The sequence below is a fragment of the Chrysochloris asiatica genome, unplaced genomic scaffold, assembly GCF_000296735.1.
Source record: "Chrysochloris asiatica unplaced genomic scaffold, ChrAsi1.0 scaffold00016, whole genome shotgun sequence".
In the NCBI taxonomy this organism is placed as follows: domain Eukaryota; kingdom Metazoa; phylum Chordata; class Mammalia; order Afrosoricida; family Chrysochloridae; genus Chrysochloris; species Chrysochloris asiatica.
The window spans coordinates 23710468-23720794 of NW_006408534.1; the positions used below are offsets into that span (position 1 = coordinate 23710468).

The window sequence follows — 10327 nt, forward strand, 5'->3', positions numbered from 1 at the left end:
CAAATGAGCTGGAAGTAGACCTACACTCCATACTGGAAGACGGGCAGGTTTTGGAAATGCCTGAGAAGGAATTCAGAAAAATGATTATAAAATGTATTAAAACACTATACAATGGAGTTGAGAAAAATAAGGAAGAAGTCAGGAAAGCACTACAGGAACAATCAAATAAGATAAATACAGCATTAGAAACAATTCAAAACCTACAGAAAGAGGTCCAAACGATTAATATTAGAATATCAGAAATGGACAATACACTGAAAGGGCAAAGGACTAGAAATGAAGAAATAGAAGCCAGAATTAGTGAGCTAGACAATAAATCTCTCAACACTACTAAGATAGAAGAGCAAGCAGAAAAAAAGGATTAAAAAAATCTGAAGAAGGCCTAAGATTCATGTTGGACAACATGAAGAGAAATAACTTAAGAATTATCGGCACTCCAGAACAGGAAGAATCACACAAGTCCACCCACAGAGGAGATAGTTGAAGAACTTCTGGAAGAAACTTTCTCTAACATCCTGAAAACCAAAAAGATAAGCTTTGAAGAAGCTCATTGAACCCCATGAAGGATGGACCCTAAAAGTAAATCACCAAGTCATATCATAATCAAACTCTAAAATCAAAGATAAGGACAGAATCCTGAAAGCAGCTAGGGAAAAGAGAAGTGTAACATAACAAAGGCAAGCAAATCAGATTAAGCTTGGATCTTTCAACAGAAACCATGCAGGCAAGAAAGCAATGGGGAGGCATATATAAAACCCTGAAAGAAAAAAAACTGCCAGCCAAGAATCCTCTACCCAGCAAAGCTGTCAATCAAATACCATGGTGTAATCAAAACATTCCAGGATAAACAGAAGCTAAGTGATTTTGCCAAAGCCAACCCAGCAATGAAAAACATCCTAAAGGAAGTTCTGTGGACTGAGAACCAACAAGAACAGGAAACAACCAGAGAATGACATACATGGCAGCATCACCCTGAACTCATTAGACAAATAGAAGAGTCAAGAACAAAATAAAATTATAAGAACAGAGGATCTGGGCAGTCAGTCTATGATCAGAACAATTACAGTGTGACAGAAGGTAAACACAGAGGAAAAGAGATCCAGGTGGTGAGAAGGTCAGGAAGAATACAGGATAAAATTGTTGTTGTTGTTAGGTGCCATTGAGTCGGTACCGACCCATAGTGACCTAATGCACAGCAGAATGAAACACTGCCCAATCCCGGGCCAACCTCACTACTGTTGCCACACTTGAGTCCATCGATGCTGCCACTTGGCCAATCCATCTCATTGGGGGGTCTTCCTCTTTTTCTCTGACCCTCCACCTACCAAACATGATATCCTTCTCCAGTGACTGGTCCCACCTGAAAATACGTCCAAAATATGAGATACAAAGTTTGGCCATCTTGGTCTCTAAGGAGCACTCTGGCTGCACTTCCAAAATGGATCTATTGGTTCTTTTGGCAGCCCATGGCACTTTCAATATTCTTCTACAACACCATAGTTGAAAGGCATCAATTCTTCTACAGTCTTCCTTATTCACTGTCCAGCTTTTGCATGCATATGAGGTTATTGAAAATACCATGGCTTGATTCAGGCACACCTTAGTCCTCAAGCTGACATCTATGCCCTTCAACACTTAAAAAAGGTCTTGTGCAACAGATTTGCTTAATGCAGTACGTTGTTTGATGTCTTGACTGCTGCTTCCGTGAGTGTTGATAGTTGATCCAAGAAGAGTGAAGTCCTTGACAACTTCAGTCTTTTCTCCATTGATAACAATGTTGTTTATTGGTCCAATGATGAGGATTTTTGTTTTCTTTACATTGAGATGTAATCCATACTGAAGGCTGTGCTCTTTGATCTTCATCAGTAAATGTTTCAAGTCCTCTTCACTTTTAGCAAGCAAGGTTGTATCATCTGCATATAGCAGGTTGTTAATGAGTCTTCTTCCAATCCTGATTCTACATTTTTCTTCATATAAGCCAGCTTCTCGGGTGATTTGCTCAGCATACAAGTTGAATAAGTATGGTGAAAGAATACAACCTTGTCACACACCTTTTCTAATTTTAAACCATTCAGTGTTCCCATGTTGTGTTTGAACAACTGCCTCTTGGTCCAGGTACAGATTCCTCATGAGCACAATTAAGTGCAGACTGTCTTAAATGGAGGGAAGAAATAATGGAATATAAGGTAACCACAACACTGGGGCTGGGGTGGGGTTTTAGTTCGAGTGTAGGGAGGAGAATACAAAAAGGGGGTGAAGGTGGAAGAACAAGAGAGATAAGAGAACAGTGAGACAGGTTTGCATGGCCTAAGTGGAACTAAGAGGTAAATAGTGATGTATGCTCAACCTTGGAACAGCAGGGATCTAGACATAGTTTGAAGAGAGGAAATAATACTAAAATACTTGACTGTCTTATGAACATTGGTTTCCCTTGCCTACTACTGTAAAATAGACACTTGAGTGGGATAGACAGGAATGTTGGGAAACATGATTACAGAAAACTTGTAAGACCGTCTTCAGATTGTGGAATAGACCATCAATTGCTCATATTCAAACTGAAGCTGAAAGAAATGAAAACAAGTCCATGCAAGCCAAAATATGACCTTGACTATATCCCACCTGAATTTAGAGATCATCTGAAGTACAGATTTGATACATTAAGCACTAAAGACTGAAGACCAAGAGAGTTGTGGGATGACATCAAGTACATCATACATGAAGAAAGCAAAAAGTCATTAAGAAGAAAGAAAGAAAAGATCAAAATGAATGTCAGAAGAGACATTGAAACTTGCTCTCCAGCGTAGAGATGCTAAAGCAAATGGAAGAAATGAGGAGGTACAAGAACTGAACAGAAAATTTCAAAGGTCAGCTTGAGAACTTAGCTACTTAGTGATTATATTCTGATGAGCTTCAAAAATTCAGTTTATCCATAGGTTAACAAAACAAAACAAAAAAATACTTCTGGTACTATGAAAAACTTTCGTTTTAGTAGCATGATTACTCCCATGATGCCTTAGTCTTACTGGACTGTTGATCGGAGAAGAGTAATTCAGATAGAGATGTTTGTGTCTTTTTGATTTTTGAACATTCAAGATGTTACTTGTTCTTATTGTGAAATGCCATCGAGTCAATTCCAACCTATAGTGACCCTGTACAGGGTTTCCAAGGAGCAGCTGGTGAGCTTGAACCACTGACCTTGCAGTTCAAACATCTTTGCAGTCTGACACATTTTAACCCACAGCGCCACACCAGGACTCCTACATCACTGAAAATGATTTTTGTTAGTTATTTGCTAAGTCAAGTATATGAACTTGGGTCAAAAGATGTTTCCTAACATTTCTTTCTTCTACAGTGTATATCTTATTAAAACAAACAAAAATCCAACCCCTTGCCATAGATTGATTCCACCTCAGAGTGACCCTGTAGGACAGAGTAGAACTGTCTTATAGGCTTCTCAAAGCTGTAAATCTTCACAAAAGCAGATTGCCACATCTCTCTTCTATGGCGCAACTCGTGAGTTCAAACCACCAATCAGTTGTTTAGCAACCCCTGGCATAATGACAGTACTAACAGAGTTCCTTTATCAACTCACATGCATAGAGCAACAAGAGGCTATGGGAAATACTTTATTTTCTTACAAGCTTTTTAATGTAAATAGCCTGCTGGTAGCCTGAGTTTCCTAGAGAATTATTTCAGTTTTTTCACACAGTTCACCCCAAGGCATTTAGAACCTTGGAAGAACGACTTAGACTATAAGAAAGAAGGCTTTTGGTTTTGTTCCTATAGTTGATTATCAAACTCAGTTAGTTTTCCTGTCCAGCTTAGGACCACCGGTCTTCAGATTGTGTATTTTCATCACACGGGTCAGTTTTCCATTCATTGTAAATAATCAAAGGCAGTGGTTCAGAATGTTGTCTCTGAAACCTGGCTTTACAGTTTTCTGGTGGGGGTGCTGGTGTTATGTACCATGCTAGTCCGACTCCTAAAGATCCTGTATTGTGTTTCCAAGGCTGTAAATCTTTATGGGAACAGAAAGCCTCAACTTTTCCCTGTGGAGTTCCTAGTAGATTTGAACTGCTGACCTATTGGTTAGCAGCCCACCACATAACCCACTAGGCCACTGGAGCTTCTCTTACAATTTCCTAATTCCTGGAATTTAAGCAAGTTTGTTAATCTCTCTAAACCTTAGTTTCCTCTTCTGTAAAAAGGATAGAATACTTGCTCAGAGGATTGTCAGAAAGCAGACTGAATGAGATCCTACGTGGAAAGTGCTAGCACAGAACCTGGCACATAGTTCTCAGTTTGCATCAGTTCGGTAGTATTCATGATTCATTGTTGTTGTTGTTGTTAAGTGCCGTCGAGTCAGTTCCGACCCATAGCGACCCTGTACAGGGTTTCCGAGGGTATAAATCTTCACCGGAGTAGAAAGCCTCATCTTTTTCCCGCGGAGCGGCTGGTAGTTTCGAACCGCTGACCCTAAGGTTCGCAGCCCAATTCGTAACCACTATGCCACCAGAGCTCCTTGTTGTTGTTGTTGTTGTTAGGTGTCATTAAATCAGTTCCGACTCATAGTGACCCTGTATACAGCCGAACAAAACACTGCCCAGTCCTGCACCATCCTCAAAGGCTTTGCCAAGTTTCAGCCACTGTGTCAGTAGTTCTCTCATTGAGGGTCTTCCATTTTCACTGACCCCCTACTGTACCCAGCACGCTGTCCTTTCTTTAGGGGCTGGTTCTTCCTGAAAACATATTCAAAGGCCTTGAGACAAAGTCTTTCCAGCCTCCCTTCTCTGGCTGTACTTCTTCCAAGAGAGTTCTCTTCATTATTCTGGTACACCATGGCATATAGTCAGTATTCTCAACACAGTGACTCAAAGGCATCAATTCTTCTTCAGTCTTTCTTATTCATAATCCAGCTTTTACATGCATATGAGGCAATTGAAAATACCATGGCTTGGGTCAGGCATACCTTAGTTCTCAAGGTAAAGTCTTCACTTTTGAACACTTTAAAGAGGTCTTTTGCAGCAGATTTGCCCAGTGGAATATATCTTTTAATTTTTTTAACTGCTGCTTCCATGAACATTGATTCTGGAGCTAAATAAAATTAAATCCCTGACAACTTCAGTCTTTTCTTTGTTAGTTATAAAGTTGCTTGTTGGTACAGTTGTCAGGATTTTTATTTTCTGTATGTTAAGGTGTAATCTGTATTGAAAACTGTAGTCTTGTATCTTCATTAGTAAATGTTTCACATTCTCTTTGCTTTTGGCAAGCAAAGTTGTATCATCTGCATATTGCAGCTGATTATGAGCCTTCCTGAAATCCTGATGCCGTGTTCTTCATCATATAGTCCAGCTTCTCAGATTACTTGCTCAGCACACAGATTGGATACCTATGGTAAATGGATACAACCTGGCCTGCACCTTTCCTGATTTTGAAGCATGCAGTGCCCCCTTGTTCTGTTCTACTGCCTCTATGTCTGTGTACATTTTTGCATGTCCTCATAATAATCATTTCCACTCTTAAACACTACTTTTGATGCCTTTCCACACTTTCAGTTCTTTCTCTTTCTTTCCCATTCACTGGTCCTGCCCCAAGCCCCCAGTGTTACATTCACACACCCCATACTTTTTCAGTTTCCTGTTTAGAGTTACAGGTGCAGAGCCCTCTGGTCAGATCTATTACCTGTGACTTCTAATCTATAGGGAACAGGAAGTATCTTGAGTCAGTGTGTGTACAGGCTATTTTAGGAACCACGTGTTTTACTTCTCAGCCAAGAATTTTATAGAGAGTATTTCAGTGGATATAGTCTAAACTTTTTTTAAAAAATAAAGGCCCCATAATCAATTAGGGACTTAACAAAATCCAGCCCACTCTAAATGGTTACTAGTAGTGGAATTTCGAGAAAAAACTCAGATTGGCATTGGAGAAATCTAGATTCATCACTCTTGAGCTATTTTAAATACTAAGGCTGCTTTTTGAGGTTCTTAGTACATACCTAGGGCAGTGTGTGCCCTATAAGTTCTTAGAACTGTACCGTAGTTGGACACGATTTGTCTTAATACTCAAAGATAATCCATGCTTGTTACCCATGCCCAACTGTCTAACACCTCCATGTACAAGGGAGATGATGGAGTGTCCCAGTACTTTCAGTTCCACACTGGGAAGCTGTGGCTCCATTCCAACCATTAACTGCCTCACTGAGAAATAAACGCCAAGCTCTTCCTAGAAACTATCTTGTCAAGGAAGAAGCAATAGCAGGTGTTTACTGTGGTGGTGGTCTTGTCAAGAGTTTGTTGTTGTCATTGTTAAAGTAACATTGAGTTGGTTCCTACCCATAGCATGTATAGGGCTTCCATGGAGCAGCTGGTGGGTTTGAACTGCTGACCTTTTGGTTAGCAGACCAGTGTTTATCCTACAGTGCCACACTCCAGGAATATTTTATTAGAGAACTCTTTTCTGCTTTGCTATCCTTTCTAGTTGACTCCTTTCGTATTATAATTTCTCACTGTAGCGTGTACTTGTCTGAGGGCTCCCAGAAAGCTGTTTCAGCAACCGTATCTCTTCAGACAAAAGAGTGCATGGGAGCAGAAGAACAGGCCTGGTGAACACAAACTCAAGTCTGAATAGACAGATTTATCTGCCATTTAAGACTCTTGAGGAAATGCCAAACAAGTGTGTGTAATGACTGTTCCATGTGTTCTTTCCTGAATATAATTTCAAAGATTCCCGTTGGTAAAAGTGGGAAGTTGTTTAGTGAGAACCTGAAGTTATTAACCCTCTTGGTAGATAATTAGTGCTGCAAATAGACTATACTCTTAACAGTATCACAGGGACAGCTGTGGCAGAGGATTGCTGACAGTGTCTGGGAAATTTGATTTTTTCATGCCTAGCCAGACAGTCACTGCTGGTTTTCAGTAAGTGTGTGAGAGCTACACAAAGAGTTTTTTAGGGGTGGGTGCAAAAGAAACTGCAGGGTTCACCCATCCTTCAAGAAAGAAAAAGAAGTTCTTGGTCTGCTAAGAGCCATGGGAAAATTATATTTGATTTTGGAGGCTTTAGATTGCGTACAAATGGTTGGACTGAGCAAAAGCAGGAGACTATGAAGAATAAATTGAATGATAAATCTGTAAGCCACAAGTTCTCTGCAACATTTGACAATGGAAGTCCAGAAAATCATTCAGAGAAAATCTGCCACTCAAGATTTAGTTAATAGTTTACTATAGATTACTGCATTAAATGATACATTTTTCTCTTTATAGTGTTTCTTAACAAGCCATCTTCTGTAAATATTGGTTAAATCATAATGTTACTATCATAAAGGTCAGTGTTTTCACAAGAGAGTCCTGTTCAAGTAATAGATTTAGAAACTGATACAGTAAAATCCAGACAGCAAAGGCAATAACATGAGTTTCTCATACTCTCCTCTCCCTACCACTTGATCCCCTCCAGTCTCTGTTTCCCGTGCAGCCAGTGTAATGTTTGGAACCTACAGATCTGATCATCTATTTCATTATTTAAAGTGTCTTGTTAGCGCCTGTGGACTTCAGAATAAAGTCCAGACGAAGGCCATCCATGACTCAATCTCTCTGTACTTCTCCAGTATTCTCTCTCTGCACCCTGTAGTTAATTACTTGGAATTCCCCAAGCATATCATCCTTTTTTATATTTCCTTTCAGTCTGTTTGGCATGTTCCCTACTATGTGCATCTCCCCCAATTTGAAGGCTCGACTCTCCAAGGAATCTTTGCTGTTTCTTTCACTGCTTCCCACCAGTTGCCCCTTTGAGTTCTCAGCACCCTGGACTACCTCTGTCATACTGAGTCGCAGTAGTCTTGTGTACCTGGTATCTCCTGTCCCCTCCCACTCCATCACTATACACACACACTAGAGATTAATTCTAACTGTCTCTGTTTTTGAACCTGGAAAACAGTGACATTAAGACTCAGTCTCTAGTGTGTGTGTATGGGGATGGAGTCCTGGTGTGGCGCTGTGGGTTAACGTGCCAGACTGTAAAGCTGTTTTAACTGCAAGATTCAATTCCGACCCATAGCAACCCTGTGTAGGTTGCCAAGGAGCAGCTGGTGAACTTGAACCACTGACCTTGCTGTTCAAATGACTTTGCAGTCTGATGCATTAGCCCACAGCACCACACCAGGACTCCATTTGAATGAGTGAGCAAGCACATTTAGCATAGTTAAGGGAATTGCACATGACTGCAACCTCACTTATGGGCTGAAACTGGGCATAACTTTTTTTTTTCTTTTTCAGTATAATAGATGTCATCAACCAAGCCATGGCCAATCTATTGCCAGCAGGTCAATTCTGACTTATAGTGACTTTGCGTAGCGTTTCCAAAGCTTGTCAATCTTTACGGGAGCAGAAAGCCTCATCTTTCTCCCACAGAGCGGAGTCATCAGTTCAGTGCTCATCTTTCAGTGCCAAAACAATGTCATAGAGTCCTGAAAGTTTAGTTTGTACTTTTTATAGAAATTACCATTATGTGCCTTTCTGAATATAAGATTTTACCCTTTGTTGCCCCCCTTTTTTTTTTTTAAGAGATACAGAACTAGAATATAGTTGCTTTTCAATGAAGCACAACAGCCTAGACACACACACACAAAATGAGGGGGCTTCACAAAAAGTTCATGGAAAAACTGAATTTAGAGATAATGGAATTTTCCCACACATTTTTTGAAGCCCTTCTTGTATATATGCATAAACACATATCCATACACAAAGGTGGGGAAGTACCTATGACAACAGGGTAGTAGCTATCCAGTAAGAGTCTCTGTCTCCATCCTGACTGCTTGCTGTCATCCTCCTTCACAAGCCTCTCAGGGCAGTGATCACATTTTATCTGCTTCATTGGAAACTCTTTGAAGCAGAGTCTGACCCGTCTTTACATGCATCCAACAAGCCTGTCCCATATGCTTACCATGTGGCTGTATGAAAACTATTAAGTGTTTAATATATGGTCACTGGTCACATAGTGATTATGTCTCAGTAACTCACTTTCTCATCCTCACCTGCCTTCTGCCCAGTGTCTGTACCCACCTCACTACACATTACTTTACAGCTGAGTACTTTTCGTCAACTGTGGGTAATCTAGCACATGGAAAATCTCTACGTGGGCTTCTTTCCATCACATGCCTCTTAAGAGACTCCCGTAAACCTTGATGGCTCACTTCCTCAGGATAGCCACAATCTAGAGGAAACTTTGGGACTAGCTTACAAGGCCAGCCGAAGGTATAGTTCCTTAACACCATTGTAGGCAGCTGATGCCATATCTGTGTTGGAAGGAGAAAATGTTTCCTAATGAAAATATTTTTGTCTTGTCTTTTAGCTTATATTTTACTATGGTACTATAGATCGTTGGTGTCCAAAAGAATACTATGACGACATCAAGAAGGATTTTCCAGAAGGAGATATCCAGCTCTGTGAGAAAAAGATACCCCACGCGTTTATCCTGTCTCATAGCCAGGCAATGGCTGAGATGGCAGCTGATTGGCTGAAGGACGACCTGTCCAAAATATAAATACTGACACAAGGGAACAGGCATCTACAGCCAGAATGTACAGTCAGTGGTTTTACTAAGTAAATACATGTTTAATTTTACTGTTTGATATTAGAAAAGAAAAAGAGAACCTCCCGGTTTAAAAAAACAGCAGCTCCCCATGTAAGCTGAAGTAAACACAATTGATGAATCATTCCATAGGCTTAACAAGACATTTTCTAAGATTCACGGAATACAGTGATCATTTCTAAATCAGGTGTCTTATGTTTATATGAAGGATCTCTGGTGGTGTAGTAGTTACGAATCGGGCTGCGAACCGCAGGGTCAGCAGTTCAAAACTACAGGCTGTTCCACTGGAAAAAGATGAAGCTTTCTGCTCCCATAAAGATTTACAGATTCGGAAACCCTGTACAGGGTCACTATGAGTTGGAACCTACTCCACGGCACATAACAACAGCAACATGTTTATGTGAGATACTCAGTGGTAACTTGTGGTTTATTATGGTAAGCAGAATGTTTGCAAACAAAATGAAATCGAAATTTAGTTGACTTTAATGGAATTCTGGTGTGGAGCTGTAGGATAAGCACTGGACTGCTAACTGCAAGGTTATCAATTCAAACCCACCAGCCTCTTCTTGAAAACCCTCTCTGTACAGGGTCGCTGAGTTATAACTGACTTGATGGCACTTAACAACAACAACTGTAGAACAGGGTCTCCTAGGAGAAATTATGAAGTATCTACTTGAAAATGATTATTAGTGATATATATAGTTAGATGTATGAAGTATATGAGATCATGAGAAAGAGACATATA

At 40.2% G+C, this 10327-nt stretch overlaps 1 protein-coding gene across 3 annotated transcripts in view; it reads left to right on the plus strand.

The window, feature by feature from the left end:
* The window catches only part of LOC102842044 (chromosome unknown open reading frame, human C2orf43), a 131655-nt gene extending 122121 nt beyond the window's left edge, over nt 1–9534 (plus strand). For all 3 annotated transcript variants that reach the window (XM_006835251.1, XM_006835249.1, XM_006835250.1), the window contains one exon: nt 9343–9534. In XM_006835251.1, the coding sequence (XP_006835314.1) occupies nt 9343–9534 (192 nt within the window). The remainder of the gene's footprint in view (nt 1–9342) is intronic.
* The last annotated feature ends 793 nt before the right edge of the window (nt 9535–10327 follow it).